The sequence below is a fragment of the Mytilus trossulus genome, chromosome 9 (genome assembly GCF_036588685.1).
Source record: "Mytilus trossulus isolate FHL-02 chromosome 9, PNRI_Mtr1.1.1.hap1, whole genome shotgun sequence".
Taxonomy (NCBI): domain Eukaryota; kingdom Metazoa; phylum Mollusca; class Bivalvia; order Mytilida; family Mytilidae; genus Mytilus; species Mytilus trossulus.
Genome location: NC_086381.1, coordinates 22,081,936 through 22,102,570, shown reverse-complemented (window position 1 = coordinate 22,102,570; position 20,635 = coordinate 22,081,936). Strand labels below are relative to the sequence as shown.

Sequence of the window (20,635 nt, the reverse complement as noted above, 5' to 3'; positions counted from 1 at the left end):
CTTATACTAACGCTATGGTGCGAAAACCAAGAAAAATGCTTATTTGGGTCCCTTTTTGGCCCCTAATTCCTAAACTGTTGGGATCGAAACTCCCAAAATCAATACCAACCTTCCTTTTGTGGTCATAAACATTGTGTTTAAATTTCATTGATTTCTATTTACTTTAACTAAAGTTATTGTGCGAAAACCAAGAATAATGCTTATTTGGGCCCTTTTTTTGCCCCTAATTCCTAAACTGATGAAACCAAAACTCCCAAAATCAATCCCAACCTTTCTTTTGTGGTCATAAACCTTGTGTCAAAATTTCATAGATTTCTATTAACTTAAACTAAAGTTATAGTGCGAAAACCAAGAAAATGCTTATTTGGGCCCTTTTTGGCCCCTAATTCCTAAGATGTTGGGACCAAAACTCCCAAAATCAATACCAGCCTTCCTTTTATGGTCATAAACCTTGTGTTAAAATTTCATAGATTTCTATTCACTTTTACTAAAGTTAGAGTGCGAAAACTAAAAGTATTCGGACGACGACGCAGACCACGACGCCAACGTGATAGCAATATACGACGAAAATTTTTTCAAAATTTGTGGTCGTATAAAAATGAATATTAATATTTATGGTAGATATGTGTACAGGTAAATTGGCGCAAATGAGTTCTGAATATTGGCACAATTGATACATTTTGGAAAACAAAATTTGGCGCAAATGATACCCATAAAAACAGTAATTGGCGCAAAAGGACTGCTGCCTAAATTTATATAACATGTTTGTAAAGGCATTGACCTAACGAGGGATATCCTAATTATGTGTAAGCATGGACAAAACTCTAAAGAGAATGATAAAAACAACTTTTATTATTTCTCAGTTTAATATTTTTTTTTCAAAATGCTTTTTATATATTAAAATCTGATCAAAACAATGAAAATAACAAAACAATAAATAAATAAATATATATATACATAAATTCATTACAAATTCAACAAAATACATAATGTAGATACTGCGATAAAAAAAAGTATGACTCATGACTGAAATAAAATGATAATTGTGACTGAAACATTTAATAAAGTTAGGAATGTCTGTTATAAATATTTTTTTTTAAAATGAAATGAGATCTGATTTATGGACATTTGTTATTACATTATGTTTTTGTTATCACAACTTTGTACAATAACCTTGTTTATCTTTTTAATTTGACTAGTGAATGCAGGTATGTACAATCTTGTTTCTCTCATTTTTGTGCTATTTTCACATTTCCTGACCGGTTTGAGAAAAATATTTCTCCTCACTAGTGAAAAATCTGTTCTCGGCAAATGATTAGTCAAAATTTGATTATGACGTCTAAATGTTTAGTTTTCTTCTGAATTTTCCTATTGCGACGCCATGAAAAAAGGCGACAATGCCTGATGATGTTGCATATAATATAAAGAAGTTTATAAAGCAGTTTCTGAAAATCTTTGAAAAAGAAGGATAAAAATCATTAGAGAAACAGATTCCGACACTATAACCTAGCGCTTTAAATTATAAAATTTAACTGCCTGGAGTGGAGAATTTGTAATACACTTGTTGCAGTGTAGGAATCTATATTTCTATTATTCTTAAACAATTTATTCTTTACCAGACTTTAGTTATTATAAATGTGTTTTGTTTGATATCAGTTCTTTAAATTTCCTACTGTTATTTTGAAGTCACGGAAAAATGCAACCATGTCTGATAATGTAATATAGAAATAACACATCTTTTTTTAAGATCATTGGAAACGAAGGAATAAGTTTCTGCATATCTTCTAAAAACCTTTAGAGAAACAGACTCTATCACCAAGTCTAATGCAATATGTAAATTCTCTACTCTCAACAGCTATTAACACATTCTGACTTTAAAATTAAATGCTTGGGAAGCCTCTCATTTTAAATTTGAACTGTCTCAACAAAAGAAATATTGTAATACATTTGATGCACTGGTAATCTATATTTATACAATATACATTGTTATCAAGTAGTAATGAGAGAAGGCAATGCATACTCTTTTAAAAAGATTATTGGCTAATACACATTCTACTGTTTTCTGTAAGTAATCTTTATGTACTCACAACACAATGAATATTTCATAATCACTGAAACAGGATATGCAAGTGAAAACAGATGTAAAAAGAGTTTTGTAGTCATAGATAGTTGTTTAAAAATAAACAAAATATGACAAAAAAATGGTAACCAGTACCCTAAAAAATATTTGAAGTTTTATTTACAAAATAAAGTTAAATATTTAAAATTTCATGATTATCCTTATTTTCAAAATAAAAAATGTCCTCTTGTTGCTATTTCATAAGAATTTTTCAATTGGAAAAGAATACATTTCAATATATATGATAATCTGTTTCCAAGAGTTGGTATTCAATTGCAAATGTAATACTACTAATATCAAACTTATTTAGGTACAAAATTACTTTGTGTTTAAAAATGTGATAACCTTAGCATTTTCTATAGGACACAATTGCCAATTCATTCCATAAGGGCTTTTTTATAGTGGTTTTTGAGAAAAATATATTTTTTAGTTGTTTCAAGAGGTTGAAGTCATAAAACTTGTGTGTTGAAGCAGAAAAATCATGCTTGAAACATGAAATCCAGCATTTTGATTAGTAGATTTTGGAGTATGAGTTCAAACTAGATGTGTCAAAGCAACATGAATGGCCCCGTCTCAAAATTTTGTTTTGATACAGCATTGAGGGGGGATAGGACCTTTATCGGGACTCTGGGATCGGGTATTTTAAAGGTCGGGATATCGGGATTGACCCTGTTGGGAACCGGGAATTCTTTTTTTCGAAATTTGGAATGTCAGGATTTAAATTATCTAAATATGGGACCTCGGAATTTCGTGTTTTTAAGCCTGGGATTTTGGGATCAGGACCCCTCCTATCCCCTCAGCATTGATGGGTAGGTTGATTTATTTGAAGTACAATTACACAACATTAAATGAAAATATACATCATACATGTAATTCAGGTCATGTTTAAGATATGGAATGTGTTACCTAACAATTGACCAAAATCAGTCATTTATTAAAACAAATGAAATCGTGCCATCATACGTGCACATAGAAATCAAACATGGAAAAAAGGAGTTTGTTTTCCTGATTATAAAAAAATGTTTTGGCATAGAACAGATCAATGTTATAAAAGTGACAAAGGAAAGAAGTGAGCATATTTATATATGAAATATTGAATGCAATTTCAGCCCCAAAATAATCTGCAAATGCATTAAATTGCATGCAGAATCAAACAAATAAAATTTAAGGTGTTTCTTTAAATGTTGAGTTTTTTAAATCTTGTCTTTTAAATCAAAGCAATGGAACTCTATATTTTCCCTTTAAAATAATCTGGATTTACAGTTTTCATGTTTTAATACCATATTAAATCAGACAATTGTATAATAAGCTTTCTGCCTTGAATAAAGTTATTCTGTTAGGTAAAAATAGTATTGAGAGGTTACTAAATAATAAATAAATTATCAAATCATTGCACTAGATATATTTCAATAGCACCTTCTTCTAATATGCATTAAAAAAAAAAAAAAAAAAAAAACCATAAATATGTATATATAAATCACATTTCAAACTAGTACCTCATAAAATGCTTCATAAAACAACAATTGGATTTCAGTGAAGGGCAAAGATCAACAAATAAAAAGCATTGCACAAATACAACATCTTGAAATAAATATGGTAAATGGTCCCTTATATTTTATATCAAAAAGTCTCTGTTTATATTGTACACATTAATTATAGAAATAAGTTTATTCTAAGATAAAACATAAACGATTGAAATCTTTAAAGAATTTACTATCATTGTAATCAGTGTTTTGCATGTACCAATCATTTTAAAAAAATACAAAAAAAACATACATTTAATAAGAGGGTCTAGAAAAAGGACCTACTCCCTTCCTTTTTTTCAACCAAAAAATATAAAGGATTAACTTGATAGCAACAGAATATCTCATAACAAAAGGGACATTGTTAATGTACTCAAACCAATACAAACTTTAGCAGTTCAAGACATCATTTGAAGATTTAGGCAAATGGTAATTCAAACTTTGAGCAGACAACCTTAAGCAATCTCAAAACTTATTTTATACATAAAAAGATCTTTCAAAATCACGGAAATAAAATCTTTTGATTTTTGATATTGATTCAAACCTTTTTCACACAGCCATATCTTTTTTTTTAAACTCACACAATTTTAAAAAATTTGATTGTTTATTTATAAAAAAATGTGTTGCACTGCTAACCATAAAGCTGCCATATCAATGTTTTTTGTTGTCCTATTCTTTCTTCTTATCTAATATACACATTCATAGTCATTTACAGGGCACTTTATCTCACATGCAGTCATGTAGAACATCCCTGATCATCTGTCATATTACAAAGACATGGAACTTTCAACTTGAAATTGATAATACATTGTTGTTCCTAAGAGTTAGAACACTAGAACTGGCTGTTGTCGTACATCTAAAACATCTAAAATATAGAAAAAATCATGTATAAATATGTATTCATGTTCATATTCATGGTTGTTTGTTGATATTGTTCATTTCTAGTTTATAATATAAGACCATTGGTTTTCCTGTTTGAATGGTTAAACACTAGTCATTTTGGGGGCCCTTTATAGCTTGCTGTTCTGTGTGAGCCAAGGCTCTGCATTGAAGACCGTACTTTGACCTATAATAGTTTAATTCTACAAATTACGACTTGAATGGAGAGTTGTCTCATTATTGGCATTCATACCACATCTTCTTATATCTATCTAGACCTGGGTAGATTAAGAGATTGACATGTTGTAAAGTCAGTAAAACTATTTTACTGTTGGACATCTTTTGACAGTCATTTAATACATGTATTTGTTGAGTTACTGTATCATCAAGTTAACCTTCATTCCCCACATCTCCTTTTATCCATTTTTACTTTCCAACAATTGCATCAGAAACCAAATATATAATAGATTGATTATAAATACCTTTTATCAAAAAGAATGGGTACCAATCACAAATCATCATTTTTTCTGTGGCATCTTTAATTTCATCTTTTATTTTTTATATCACAGAAATTGGTAATTTTGTCCTGCTACTGATTTTGATGTGTACCACTTCTTTATTAATAACAAAGACTTACTTACCAGCTATTATTCGATACCAAGGTAAAGTCACATATGTAAGATATGCGTTTAATGCCACACTATTAGCTCTTTTTCTTTCTTTAAATAAATGCCATGCTTGTCCAAATGTTCTACCTATAAATCCAACACTTTCTTCACCATTTTCTAATTCTAAAAGAAGTTGTTAATTGCTTTAAAGTTCATTTATCTAACAAAATCTAATTTTCATCTTACAGTTTCTATTTAACTTTAAGTGGTTTAATACTTTATACATTTGCTGGCAGGCAATTTCAGTGAAAGCATTGTATAGAATGATAAATGCAATGTTTCAATTTTAATTTGAAGCCATGAGTTATCTCTCCATGACTTCCCAATGACTCCTTTATCATTTATTTACTAAATGATTGGATTGCCATCTATAGTAAAGAATGTACAAATGTTTTGTTTTATCAATTCTAAATACCTTTCAGTTATTAATATTCAAGCATTACTTGCTATATCATTCTAAGAAATCCAAACTGGTATATACTATATACTATATAGAATCAATTTTAGATACAATTTGTCTCTTCTTTATTTACCCTTTATAGGGGCATCTTAATATTAATTTTTACATGACTTGAAGTCACTCCCCTAAATACTTCACTCAAAAAATAAAAAGAATTGAATATACCAACCATCGTGTACAGAACTAGCCTCTACTTCATGAAAGCCGTCTGTCATGTCATCATTAATCCTTTCTGCTTCTGACCTTGACTTTTTCATACTTAATCTTCTTATACCACCTCTGACAAGAGAGCCAAAGGAAGCATTTGGATCACTCATTCTTCTCTGTGTATACTGGTTTTCCTGTTAAAGACATTGTATTGTAAAAAATTAATACTTTCAGTGCGAAACTAAATTAAATAGTAATGAAATCCAATCATTTGTTACCCCACCTAGTGAAAGCAATATTAAAAGCACTTTCATGTTTTATCTACAAAAAAGGTTCATATATTTTAGCCAAAAGAAAATCTAAATTTTCATGCCTTTTATCTTATAGAAAATAAGGTGATGTGAATTGATTGTAAATCATTCCTATATAAAACTTTGAGAGTATGGTCTTGAGGAAACGAAGATAGTCCATTGGAAGGGCTGGCCCGTGTTAAGAGAGAGCCATATCTCTTGCACGTTAAAGACACCCTTGTAGATTTAAAAAAAGAGCAGGCTAATGCCGCTACAAGGCAGCACTCACACCCACAAAGTAGAAAGGATTGATATAAGTTGCAAAACTAGTTTCCCAATCCACTATAAATAAATAAATAAATATGTTTAAACTATATAAAATTTAAAAAATATTTTATGATCGCCAAAGCGACAACTCTCCACCATAGACTAAATGATGTAGAATTGAGCAACAAGTTAAATGTTTATGATGATAGGTTGCTGCCTTGCTGCCTTATTCAATAATAGCATTTACACATCTTCTATTACTTTCCAATATTGCTGTCAGAACATACAATGCATTCCAGCTAGTACCTGAATTAATTTTTAACTGCAAGTAATTTACCTCTTGTTGACTGTCTAAGTCTTCAAAATCATTGACAGGGAAGTTTTCAATGTCTGGTGTCTCTGGCCCTGACCCTTTAACTCTACTGACTGCCATCTCAGCATGGCCTTTACTATGTGGTCCTCTCATTCTTACAAACTCTACTCTCTTGTGAGACTTTGTCAACCAGCCTAAGGACATTGACTGCACCACTTTAGATGTAAGGCTTGCCTGTAACAAGAAATAGTATTTACAAATGTACTGGTATATAAATTATCTTATGAGATTTAAACAAAAATTCGTGACCCTTATATTGTAGAGGGGGGATAGGACCTTTATCGGGACTCTGGGATCAGGTGTTTTTAAGCTCGGGATTTCGGGATTGACCCTTTCGGGATCTGGGAATTCTTGTTTTTCAAATTTCGGGACGTCGGGATTTACATTATTCAAATTTGGGACCTCGGGATTTCGTGTTTTTAAGCCCGGGATTTCGGGATCAGGACCCCTCCTATCCCCCCTCATTGTACAGTTAGTCAATTTAAATAAAGGCCAAAATACCTGAAGGAAAAGAAAATGTCTGATGAGTTATGGACTGACTGATTGTTGGTGATGCTATTTACAACACTAGTAATGCTCATTGACTGCACAACTAATTTATTATCAATTAGAAGTTGACATAAATCTAAACAGCAAAATATTTGGACTGAGATTTCATTAGAAACATAAACATAGGTTTACTCATCCTGCTCTTGTTCATCCAATTATAATTTTTTGTCTAAGGATGAAATCAATGATTTTTTTTGTATTCAGTACGTAGTTATTTAAAAATTCGAATTCGACATCAATTAGTAAAATAAAACTTAACATAATAAAACAAATATGAAATAATTCCTTTATACAACCTTTGTTACGGTGTTACCTGATGAAAAAATTGAAATGGCGCCTCAATTATTTGACTGCATAAGCTATAGGTGGAAAAACGATCTTTGACAAATCAACCAGTAGATCACATGATGGAATTATACAAATAAACACCGTAAATTTGAAAAACAATAGTGCTGATATTTGATTTGATACCACTGCCAACTGTCCAATAGCACATACAATAGTGCTGAATATGAAAGAACTAAAACGGCCTTGGGAGAACACTGGACCATATGATAAAACTGTGAAAATCACATGCAATAAGGCCAAAACAAAATATATGTCTGTTTAAGGTTACATGCTTTAAAAAACATAGGGTAGGTAGGTTGGTATTTTCATTTTATTTTTTCATTTTATTTTTGTGACATGATTTTGAGCTTGTGGTTTCGTCGTGTCATGGTCCGAGTTGATCATATGCTGAGTTTGCCCGTCATTTTAATGATTGGATTATTTCCCTTTGATATTGATTGGAAAAAATTGGCAGCAAAATGTTTATTTCATCACACAAGTCGCGAATTTCCTTAAAACAGCTATCATATTCATGATTATGATCATTTGGATGTATCAGGCAACACTATCTTCACTTTTAACATGAGTTCAGTTTATTTTTCTCTTTATGACAGAAATAAAATGGCTTAGGGTCGGTGCTCAAAATAAGGTCGGTCGGGTAACCGTAAACAGACATTATATTTTTTTGGACTCACAAAGAATAGCATATTCTTTTTTAAAAATATTTTTTGAATTTTATATTCATTTAGTAATATTGTACTGGAATAAGTACACTATACTCACTCTGGCATCATAAACTTTTTTTAAGGATTCATATCTTATAGAACCAAGAAAGATAACTCCTTGAAAAATACCAGTTCTGTCAGCAGCTTTTAGTTCTACACAAACCATTTCACTATCCCTTACAATGATATCTGTAAAGGCCTAGAAAATACAAAAAAAGACAATATTAAAAACATGTTATGCATCATGTACATGTTGCTTATACACTGGACAGAAAAAAATGAAATAGGTTAGCAAGTTTGAATTAACTTAATCTGTCTGAGAGACCCTCACACTCTGAGGCATTAATTCAAACTTAGAACATACAAAACAGTTTTGATATAGCGTTATTATTGTTATGAAAACACTAATATCTAATATAATGAGATATGGATGATTACTTTTCTCTGCCCACTTTATTAGTAACAGTATCACTATGGTGAGATTTTTTGTCATAAAATTCACCACTGTGAACTAGTGACTCATTTAATGAAAAGAAGAATGAGTCCATTAAAATTGAGGCTTCCATTTCAAACTTGATCTGTGTTTGGTAGTTATAGTATTTTGTAAAAGTTAGAGTGTGAAAACTGCAAATTTGCAAAATTTTCAATTAGGAAAAAGGGGGACTCCAGAACAGTAAAGGGACACCACCCATTTTCATTACAAAATACTCACATCATCAAAATTATCAACAGTGAAATATATATTAGGATAGGCAATTTCTTCATGTGTTCCTTTACTGTCCATCTGTCTTTTACTTGGTGAGGGATATACTCGCTGAAATAATAATATTACAAAAACATAATTCATTTATTCATAACAGGGTCCTCGCTAAGGCGAGTCCTTGAGTCCTGGACTCACCAAAATCTATCTGGACTCACCAAAATCTATCTGGACTCACCATTTTCAAAACTGGTGAGTCCACAGATGCATCAAGATTGAAATATTTTGTATAAACTGAACACAGTTTAACATAAATATCATCATTTTATAGCAAAAGTTTTAAAAGCAATCTTAATTGAATGTCATTTCATTGCTCTGTTAGGCCATGGAGACTAAAATATTACACTATATTGCACTTAAATATTTTCTTCTTGTTGTTGGACTTGCCATGGCCTAAAATGACGAGTCCCTGGACTCACCTTCAAAAACCTTAGCGAGAACCCTGTGACATAAGGTGCTCAAATATAAGATTTTTACTTGAGAATTATAAAAAAAAAGTCTTCAAGATATCATTTTAAAACATGATCAATACTTCAAAATGAACTTATTGTGACCTATAGTTGCTAACTTCATTGTCATTTAGTCTCTGGTGAAGAGTTGTTTCATCTGTAATCATACCAATTCTTCTTTGGTTTTAGTATAAACAGTGTATTTATAGCATGCTTAAAAGTTAACTGCTGTTATATAACTACTACCCATCAACCATACTTATAGCAATCTGGTATATGGTTAAACATTTTTAGGATTATTTGGATAATTGCAATAAATCATACCTGTGAAAATTTCTTCAAAATCTGCAACTCTTTGTTACTAGTTCTTGTACACACTGCACATGTAATTGTGTACTCAAACTGAAATTTTTATGATATGCCATGATTTCAAATTATAAGAAACATTAATGTGTCCATAGTTCATGGATGCCCCACTTGCACTATCATTTTCTATGTTCTATTGACAGTAGATTGGGATAAAAACTCTTATTTGGCATGAAAATTAGAAAGATCATATCAAAGGAAACATGTGTTTTAAGTTTCAAGTTGTGTTGATTTCAAATTCAAAACTACAACCAAAAACTTTAACCTAAAATGGGACAGACGGAAAAACAAACAGACAGATGAAAGAACGCACAGACAAGAAAACATCATAAATGCCCCTCTACTATCTTAGTTAGGGAAAAAAATCTTTTACAAAAAATAAAAAGTCGTGCAAAGAACTTTTGGTAGTGTAGCCTGCACTGTTAGCCACTAGTCCAATGTCACATACTAAATACATTTTATTAGGACTAGTACAATTTTGCGAAACTTTGTTTATACACATAAGGAAAAGGTCTGAATTTTTTTTTTGGAAATGGCAGTTGGAAAAGATATTGGTGCAGATTTATTGAGTATTTTGCATAACACTAATCACTACTGTACTTTATGCACTCGTAGCAACCCAAATCAAAAGAACAGTACTATTATTGCTGTTCTTCATCAGTGAAGTCTTCAAATTGTGGCAGAAGCTATCACCTCATTGCAAGATGTACCCTAAAATTGGTTACAGCAGAATTATTTAAAACAAGTCAATCACGCAACATATTTTTAGTTATGTTTTACCTGGTGTAAAATTATGTTGAGGTAAACTGTTTCTTCCCAGTCTACACTTTCATCTTGTAACGATGGCTTCAGCTTAGAATCTTTTCTGTAAACTTCAATTTCTGGCTGCAACAATGATCCATTATGATATAAATGTTTTAATCAAATTTGATATAAAGTTGTAACATCACCATATAATGCAAAATTCAACAAACATTGACTGATGGATGCTGAATATCAGGATATCAAATATCACAGGACAGTTACATATATTAATATTCCCTTCTCATTTATCATTACGTCTGATTTTAAATTATGAATCAAGTCTGAAGTTGACAACTGAGCTTGAAAGATATTGTTAAACATATTGATCATTGTTGATTGTTTAGGGAATCATGTCTATTGGCACATTTACCCAGCATATTCAAGCAGTTGAAAATAAATAATAAATTGATTCAATTATTTGAAATGTGTGTAGTTTCAGGGGAGGATCCAGCCATTTTAAAAAGGGGGTGGGGGTTCCCAACCCAGGACAAAGGGGGTTCCAACTATATGTCCCCATTCAAATGCATTGATCGTCCAAAAAAAAGGGGGGGTTCCAACCCCCAGAACCCTCCCCTGGATCCGCCACTGAGTTTTTTCTTCTATTTTGTTTACCATGTTGGAAAAGTTTACATATATATATCTATAAAATAATCTTACTTACCTTTAAGAAAGACTTGTTTTTCAAATCTGGAGACTTTCTTATATAAAATAACATATCATCTCTACCGTCATCACTTCCAAGAGAACTCTTTAAGAAATATTTGGAAAACAGTTCAGTCCAGAATTTTGATACCTCGTTTGTGATCAACTCAAAATCTAAAATAAAACATAAGTAACTGAATAAATTAAATAAATGAAAGTGCAATAATCACAGTCAGATAGAATTCTCAATGATTCATTTTAAAAGAAGATTTGAATTACTAAGACATCAATCATTTGTCAAGATATGTTTGACAATACATATATTTAAACTAGCCATCTCATAAGAAATTCTTAATGATTGTTAACTTTCTTCAAGGTGCAAGTTGAAACTTTAATATTTAAATAAGGAGATGTGGTAAACAGTTGTATTCTCAAAATGACATTGTTGAAGGCCATTCAGTTGCCTGTAATTGCTTATATAAAGTTATAGCCATTTCATTCATTTTTTTGTCATTTGAACTTTGGTAAACATTTGTCTTAAAAGAGCATACAATACAGTTACAGGGGAGTTAATGACGTTGCTGGCGTAAAATGTTATTTTCGCGATGTCAAACTGTGATATATCGGGAAAAGATGCATTTTTCGACTGATTTTTATCATTCAAACTGATTTAATTTGAAAACAAGTTCATGGACCCCTATTTTTCAAAACAGCAATTTGTTTCATTTTGCAGGGAGATTATGTGACCCAAATTTTATAAAACTGTAAATAGAGGATTTTTTTTAAATTTGATAAATATGAGTTACAAAAATGTATTGCTGATTTAAAAAATGCATAATTTTTTAGAATACTTATAAAATACAGAAATTACTGATTAATTAACAAAAAACAATTTGTGTTTATCTTCTATAACAAAAAAGTTATGTGTTTCTTTCGAAAAAGAAATTACAGCCACAAATCTGAATTTTGAACAAATATACAATATGTCGACCTCATTTTACTCAAAAAGTAGCACATGAAGGTATATTTTTTATTACATATTTGATTTATTCAGGTAAAGAATAGCCTATATGCAAATTTTCACGAACTTTTAAATACAGGATCAAAACAGTATTGTATGCCCTTAATTAGCAAGCACACCACATCTCCTTACTTTAATATAATAGCAAAAGAGAAAACTAAATTCATTTTTTTATATAAATAAGGCGGTTAGTTTTCTCGTTAAAGACGTTTGAATTGTTTTACATTGTCTCATCAGGGCCTTTTATAGCAAACTATGTGGTATGGGCTTTGCTCATTGTTGAAGGCCGTACGGTGACCTTTAGTGGTTAATGTCTGTGTCATTTTGGTCTCTTGTGGACAGTTGTCTCATTGGCAATCATACCACATCTGCTTTTTTATTTATAAGAAAATATATCAACATGATCAACCAGAAACTAAAGGATGAGGATGTAACACCTATGAATCACAATACTGCCTTCAACAATGAACAAAATCCTCACCATACAGTTACAAATGTACATGTAGCTGTAAAAGTCTCCCTAATGAAAAAATAAGAAATATAAATTCAAAAATAAATATTGATCTGAAGTTCACTTACATGTATATAATATTTAATCTCTAATCATTGCTAATGGAGTGTTGTTTATTGACAATAATTAATATTGGTCTCTTATTGATAGTTGTCTCATTGGCAATCAGTCAACCACAATCTTGACAGTTATAGGACATGACTGTATAGCTATACATACTGCACAAGATTTAATAATACATCAAAGTGGGAAACCAATTGTATTTGCTTAATTTATCTATTTTGTGTGTGATAAAAACAGACACAATATTAAGGGCAGTGCACAGAGCCAGTTCGGCTTAGATAATTTGGCCTGGTCGTATGGAACATTTTCGCCATGTACTCAAAGTATACACCTTAAGGGCATACGATACAGTTTTGATCCTGTATTTACAAGTTCATGAAAATTTGCATATAGGCTATTTTTAACCTGATTAAATCAAATATGTAATAAAAAATATACCTTCATGTGCTACTTTTTGAGTAAAATGATGTCAAAATTTTGTATATTTGCTCGAAACTCAGATTTGTGGCCGTAATTTCTTTTTCGAAAGAAATACATAACTTTTTTGTTATAAAAGATAAAAACAAATTGTTTTTTTGTTAAATAATCGGTAATTTCTGTATTTTATAAATATCTTTAAAAAATATGCATTTTTTATTCAGAAATGACTCATATTTATCAAATGTTCATGAATTGAGTAAAAAACGTAATTTTTTACTGCATGTTTATTACAATTAAAAAAAATCCTCTATTTACAGTTTTATAAAATTTGGGTCACATAATCTCCCTGCAAAATGAAACCAAATGCCGTTTTGAAAAATAGGGGTCCATGATTTCGTTTTCAAATTAAATCAGTTTGAATGATAAAAAATCAGTCAAAAAATGCATCTTTTCCCGATATGTCACAGTTTGACGTCACGAAAATAACAAATAACATTAGCAACGTCATTACCTTCCCTGTAACTGTATCATATGCCCTTAAGGCTATTTGTTCGCCATTACTGGATATCACACAGGTTCATGTAAAATTTTAACGTCAGAAAACAAAATATCTGACGCCACAATGGAAAAGTGATTATTGTATGTATCAAAAGTTCAAGTGGCAGGGTCAGCCGGGATTAGCGATAGGATGTATAGTTACAGTAATATCTGTATGTCAAAGTTGTTTAAAACTCCCATCATCAACCATTACTTTTGATTAAAAGAGATTTTGTAACTTGTATATGCGTGGGTGTTTCTATAAAGATTCTTAGGTCACCGGTTTTATTGAATTGGGACTCATTTACCACCACTTATGGAAAAACTTGGCTTTGATCGTTCTTTAGTTATGGAATCAAGCATTTGTTGCAGTGAACTGCTCTGTTTCATTTCGCTGTTAGTCACATTTCCATGATTTGGTTCCTCATCGTCGTCTGCCATTTTGAATACTGTTTACTTCCGACGAATGGGTCATTCCAATATACAGGAGAGAACTTTGTAAAATAAAATGACAATCTATTTATTTTTTCTAAAAAATGATTACATATTCTTCTGTTTTGAATTTTAGTACTGTTTTAAATCTTAAACCCATCAAATTTCTTGAGAATGGACATTTCTTCAAATATATGAATAAAATAATAGTATCCTTTCCTCCTATAATTATAATGGAAGCGTCTTCAAAACATCACATGACACAGTAAAGTAAAAATAACACGTGATACGATCAACTACATTTAGCTCCCTTTCTAGCAGCTCTGATGGTTTTCACATTTCTTATCTTCTAAGTGCAATGACAACTGATATGAATTGTTGGAAATAGAAAACACTTATGTTATCACCAACAATGGATCCAAAAACATCTTCAGAACTTGATAATTGTATTGTATGTCCAGTGTGTTCTACCAGGCAAGCATCATGTCCATGAATGCTATCTTAACATTTTACTGATTGCAGCTGTCAAGAAATTAGAATTAGAAAAAAAAAATTGGTTGCAAGAAACATTTTTTCTTGTGATAGTTGTGTTGTTTAATCATAAAGGCAAACATTTATATATTCCACTATGGTAGTCAGTAGTCTTGCGCCCCATGGTATTGGAATGCTTAATCCTCATTTGTGGGTCATACATAATTATAATGGCAAATCCTTAGAGACAGTTAATACTTATTGTTACTTGGGTATAAATATTAGATATAATGGCAGTTTTAATGTCGCCATCACTTCGCTTATGGAAAAAGCTAGGAAAGCGTATTTTAAAATAAAGAAAACAATAGGATTAGATAACCCTTGTAAACTTCTGGAAAAACTTTTTGATTCCTTAGTAGCCCCTATTCTCCTTTATTGTAGTGAAATCTGGGGGATTATTTCGACATTTAAAGACAGTGATGCCTACGAAAAGTTGCATTTAAAATTTATTAAAGAAATCTTGGGAGTACACTGTAAGGCCTCGAATGATGCATGTCGTTCCGAACTTGCAAGACTGCCATTGAAAAATAGGATAATGTTATCTAGCATTAAATTCTGGGATCATTTAATCACTTCAGAAGGAAGTTTAGTTCACCAAATATATAATGCTACAAAAAAAAGCAACCCATGGGTTAAAAAGTTAAATATTATTATTCAAAACTTAGGTTTATCTTATTTGTCAAATGATAACCTTACTATTAAACCCCTGTTTGGTTTCATTAAACAAAGACTAACTGATCAGGGTTTTCAGGAACAACATGCAAATATTTCAGCATCTCCTAAATTAATATTTTTCCAGAGTGTCTACAAAATTAATGAACGGGCAGGTTATGTTGATGCTTTAAAAAATAGATCAGATCGATCATCATTATGTAAATTAAGAGTTAGTGCTCATAACCTTGCCATTGAAAGAGGAAGATATTTAAAAATGCCCAGAGACCAAAGAATTTGTGAAATCTGTAAAAGTGGCGAAATTGAAAATGAACAGCACATGTTGCTACTCTGTAGCGGTTAATTCAGTATTAGAGAGTCTTTTGTATTAAAAATGTTTAATATTACAGGAAAAAGTGTAACCACATTGTGTGATAAAAATATAATAAATCTCATACTTAATAATACATCCTATAAGGCACTAAAATTATCTTCCTCTTTCGTAACAAATTGTTTTAATGCAAGAAGTAATCTATTGTAATAGATTTTCATTATACCTTTAATCGTTTATTCACATATATATATAATTGTTTGTATTTTACTACCATGTATAGCAAATTGTTTATCCATTCGGTCATTACCATTTATTGTAAATGCGTTTGTGCCAATAAAAATATTGTCATATTGTCATATTGTCATATTGTCATACATAATGGGGATACCTTCACACGATGAATAATGGTTAAATATCTTGTCAAATGATGTTAACAGGAATTTTTGGTGCATGACAATGAAACGTACACTTTCGTTTAGACGATAATTGATTTTGACAAATGATCATGTTGAATTTTGTCCTATTTAAAACCGATATTTAATTGAGACATTCTGTCACAAATCAGGATAAGGATATTTGACAAATCTGGGTAAAATTGTAACTAATTTGGTTGCTAACTGAAGCTGAAAATGACCTGTTGACTCTGGGCCAGTTAAGTGCATAATCCATAGTGGTTGACGTCTGGACATGCATTTCTTAAACATTGCAATGACACCCAGGGCCTCCCTCTAAATCCCCCTCCTATAAAGGCAAATGTAGAAAAGTTTTACATCCTGTCTACATCTTGAAATTCAAGTATGAGCTCTCTCTCTTGTACACAATTATTATACCACCAGTTTTTTCTGTCTTTAGAAACAATAAATAAACAAACTTCTTGAAATGATAATTAATATTAAAAAGGAAGTTATGTGTATGAATCAACTATAGTATAATTACAAATATTTGAGAAAAAAATGCAATTATTCAATTTAATAATAATGCAGTGTGAAAGTTATGGTAAATAGTTTGAATTTTTTTAATAGGCATCTTTGTGGAAAAGATCAGACAAAAGATGGAGTTTTTGCAGGCAACTGTGAAGGTTGTGGATATTTTTTCAAGTTTCGTGTGAAGTCTGATATTAATTCAGAAATCTCTGTAACCATAAATGGACAGAAATATACAGGTATTTAAAGATAAAATAGTATGAAAGTTGAATTCTTGCTAGTTAAAAAGTTCAAATATTTAATTGCACAGCATGTTTATGATAGATGTCACAATCTACATACAGAAATAAGGCAATTTAAAAAAAAAAATCAGGAAAGTTTATTATTTCTAATAAAAATCACAAATTCTATATTTGAATAATTCAAAATATGCTCACTGCTATTATTTAACTCTGGAAAACAGAAAAAAACAAATGAAACATCCTTAGCTTCAAAATTGAGTTACATTAATCCACCTTGCTGTAATGATATAAAAACTTATTTTCTTATATTAAAGTTGCAAATGAATATCCACCATGGACTTCATTGAACACATATCTAAGGAAAGAGAGGATTTCTGTTGGTACAAAGGTCATGTGCCGTGAAGGAGGGTGTGGTATTTGTATGGTGGAGGCTAAATTATATGAACCTATATCAGATAGCATGAAAAGTTATCCAATTAACTCTGTAAGAACTGATGTATCAATGTAAAATTGCCTTGTTTCAAATCTATATGAAAATGTTGGAATGTAATTCTTATCTTTATGTCATTATCATGGTTAAGATAACAAGTTCTTGTAATTTTTTGAACTTCTTAATTTAGTGAACACAGAAAAACCCACTTGAAGCAAACACACTGCTGGATGTACAGTATATAAACTATGAGAATTATTTTTTATAATTTTATGCAGATTTAGTATGAATGGATGCTTGATATAGGTACATCAAAAGACATACAATTTAGAATATATTGTTAATAGCAATGAGTGCTTAGTCTGAGAGAAATGTTTTCTCATAAATACATTTATTGATGTCTCACAATAAGAATTTTAAGTTCTGGAAAGATTGTCAGAGACAAGATTATTTCACAAATCATGGTAAAGTGAACAAATAGGATTACATATTTATTATTTCTTTTTATACAGTGCCTATGTCCATTATTTATGTGTGATGGGATGGAAATAACTACTATAGAAGGTGTTAATGATGTCATACCAAAAAGACTGGCAAAGTATAATGGTTCTCAATGTGGATATTGTAGTCCTGCTCAGGTCATGAATATGCATGCGTAAGTATAATATTTTTAAATCAACTTCCATTTGTTATCTCCCTTTTTGACATATTTTATAATTTTTCATTGTCCTCAACAAAAGGAACTAAAACATGAATTCATACCAAGATATATTATCAGTGTTTAAATCATTATTCAATTTGGTTAATTTGCAACCTTCAGAGCTAAATTTCTTCTAGAAAGGGTTGTTATAAAAAGAGTTTTTGTGATCTTTTATTCATGTGTAATGAAAAAGTTATGCTTTTTAGTTTACTAGATTTCAACAAAGGATCAGTATCAATGAAAGAGGTGGAAGATGCTTTTGATGATGTTATTTGTAGATGTACAGGTAGGTAGAAAATATGCACATATTCAGATACATATATTTTAGTTATTTGATGATGCAATTTGCAGAGTAGTAATACATTTGCTAATATTTTGATGCACCACATTTAGATCTATCTTTTCAAGCTAACAGACCAATATAAGACGCCATGAAATTATTTGTTGATCTATCTTTTCAAGCTTTCAGACCAATATTAGATGCAATGAAATCATTTGTTGATCTATCTTTTCAAGGTTACAGACCAATATTAGATGCCATGACATCATTTGTTGATCTATCTTTTCAAGGTTACAGACCAATATTAGATGCCATGAAATCATTTGTTGATCTATCTTTTCAAGGTTTCAGACCAATATTAGATGCCATGAAATTATTTGTTGATTTATCTTTTTAAGGTTACAGACCAATATTAGATGCCATGACATCTTTTGTTGATCTATCTTTTCAAGGTTACAGACCAATATTAGATGCCATGAAATCATTTGTTGATCTATCTTTTCAAGGTTACAGACCAATATTAGATGCCATGACATCATTTGTTGATCTATCTTTTCAAGGTTACAGACCAATATTAGATGCCATGAAATCATTTGTTGATCTATCTTTTCAAGGTTACAGACCAATATTAGATGCCATGAAATCATTTCTTGATCTATCTTTTTAAGGTTACAGACCAATATTAGATGCCATGACATCTTTTGTTGATCTATCTTTTCAAGGTTACAGACCAATATTAGATGCCATGAAATCATTTGTTGATCTATCTTTTCAAGGTTACAGACCAATATTAGATGCCATGACATCATTTGTTGATCTATCTTTTCAAGGTTACAGACCAATATTAGATGCCATGAAATCATTTGTTGATCTATCTTTTCAAGGTTACAGACCAATATTAGATGCCATGAAATCATTTCTTGATCTATCTTTTTAAGGTTACAGACCAATATTAGATGCCATGACATCATTTGTTGATCTATCTTTTCAAGGTTACAGACCAATATAAGATGCCATGAAATCATTTATTGATCTATCTTTTCAAGGTTACAGACCAATATTAGATGCCATGAAATCATTTGCAACAGATTCCTCATGTAGAAATAAGACCAGCACTGCAGATATTGAGGTAAGTTATATTGTTTGTGTTTATCACCAGTTTCAGGGGCTATAACATGGTTGTAAATTACTCTTGGAGGAATGCCTGCAGAGAAACCCTGACTTTCAGAGGTTAAACTGCATTGAGTTGTATATTGTCTATAGTTAGATTAGGTTATAGGGTATCGTCTGATCATATGTTATCATACATCATGAATTTGTACTATGCATGCTTTTTCAATGGAAATTGTAACGTCACAATGCATTCTAAATAGCACTAAAACCCCATAATCTGAGGATGTGATCGTCAATGAACAAAATATCAAGCAAAGATTAAAGGTTGTAAAAATGTATAAAACACATATAAGGTCATTGACTTAACAATAACCATTTTTAGCATTTACAAACCTACTTTTGTCTTTTTTGTCTTTTTTTCATAGGAATTAGGAAAGACGTTTTGTTCTAAAACAGGTCAGCGTTGCCATGGTAAATGTCATCCCCACATGGGACAACAGCTACAGGTGATTGGTGCTGATGCTGTCTGGTACAGACCAACGACCTTGGATCAATTATTCAAGATCATTTCAGACAATCCAGGAAAGAAAGTTAGATTTGTATTTGGCAATACTGGCTCAGGTATCTATAACATAATATGAACTTTATTATAGTTATTTATTTTCAAGTTTCATTGAAATATGGGAAAACACATTCCAGGTAATCATAGTTAAAATTACAAAAATACTGTGTTAAAAAAGTAGTTTGTTCATGTGTTTGTGTGTAAGTGTGTGCAAAATTTCACTTTTTGCCTGTACCTTTACTTTTCATATTAAAAAAATCAATGGAACAACATTTAGACTTTAATTCAGGTGTTATTATTGCCTTCCTAATTTTATTTTGCTATTTCAAATTGATTTGAGCTTCATTTAGATAGGAAAAAACGTACTTATATTTCCTGGGTTTGGCAGTGAAAACTACTCATGATATCTCAGTCATAGGTTGTACCGTAGTCCAAACCGTACTCATGATATCTCAGCCATACGTTATACTTTAGTCCAAAGCATATTTTAAAGGATGGAAAAAAAAAATAAAATAACCCCATATTTTTCTATGATAT

General features: G+C 30.8%; 2 protein-coding genes across 2 annotated transcripts in view; one reads left to right on the top strand and one right to left on the bottom strand.

The window, feature by feature from the left end:
* Nucleotides 1-884: 884 nt before the first annotated feature.
* On the bottom strand, nt 885-14,349 carry LOC134685312 (uncharacterized protein KIAA0930 homolog). Its single transcript, XM_063544970.1, has 10 exons — nt 14,209-14,349; nt 11,368-11,522; nt 10,683-10,787; nt 9,861-9,938; nt 9,040-9,141; nt 8,386-8,526; nt 6,691-6,900; nt 5,819-5,990; nt 5,163-5,312; nt 885-4,507 (listed from the first exon to the last, which is right to left on the bottom strand). The coding sequence occupies exons 1-10, from the start codon at nt 14,339-14,341 to the stop codon at nt 4,467-4,469; spliced, it is 1,287 nt and encodes a 428-aa protein (XP_063401040.1). The 5' UTR covers nt 14,342-14,349; the 3' UTR covers nt 885-4,466.
* Nucleotides 14,350-14,626: 277 nt separating this feature from the next.
* LOC134684384 (xanthine dehydrogenase/oxidase-like) overlaps nt 14,627-20,635 on the top strand; it is a 45,924-nt gene continuing 39,915 nt past the window's right edge. Inside the window, exons 1-7 of the mRNA XM_063543669.1 lie at nt 14,627-14,806; nt 16,871-17,010; nt 17,328-17,497; nt 17,956-18,098; nt 18,350-18,429; nt 19,470-19,552; nt 19,962-20,157. Coding sequence (XP_063399739.1) covers nt 14,730-14,806; nt 16,871-17,010; nt 17,328-17,497; nt 17,956-18,098; nt 18,350-18,429; nt 19,470-19,552; nt 19,962-20,157 — 889 coding nt within the window. The 5' untranslated portion in view covers nt 14,627-14,729. The remainder of the gene's footprint in view (nt 14,807-16,870; nt 17,011-17,327; nt 17,498-17,955; nt 18,099-18,349; nt 18,430-19,469; nt 19,553-19,961; nt 20,158-20,635) is intronic.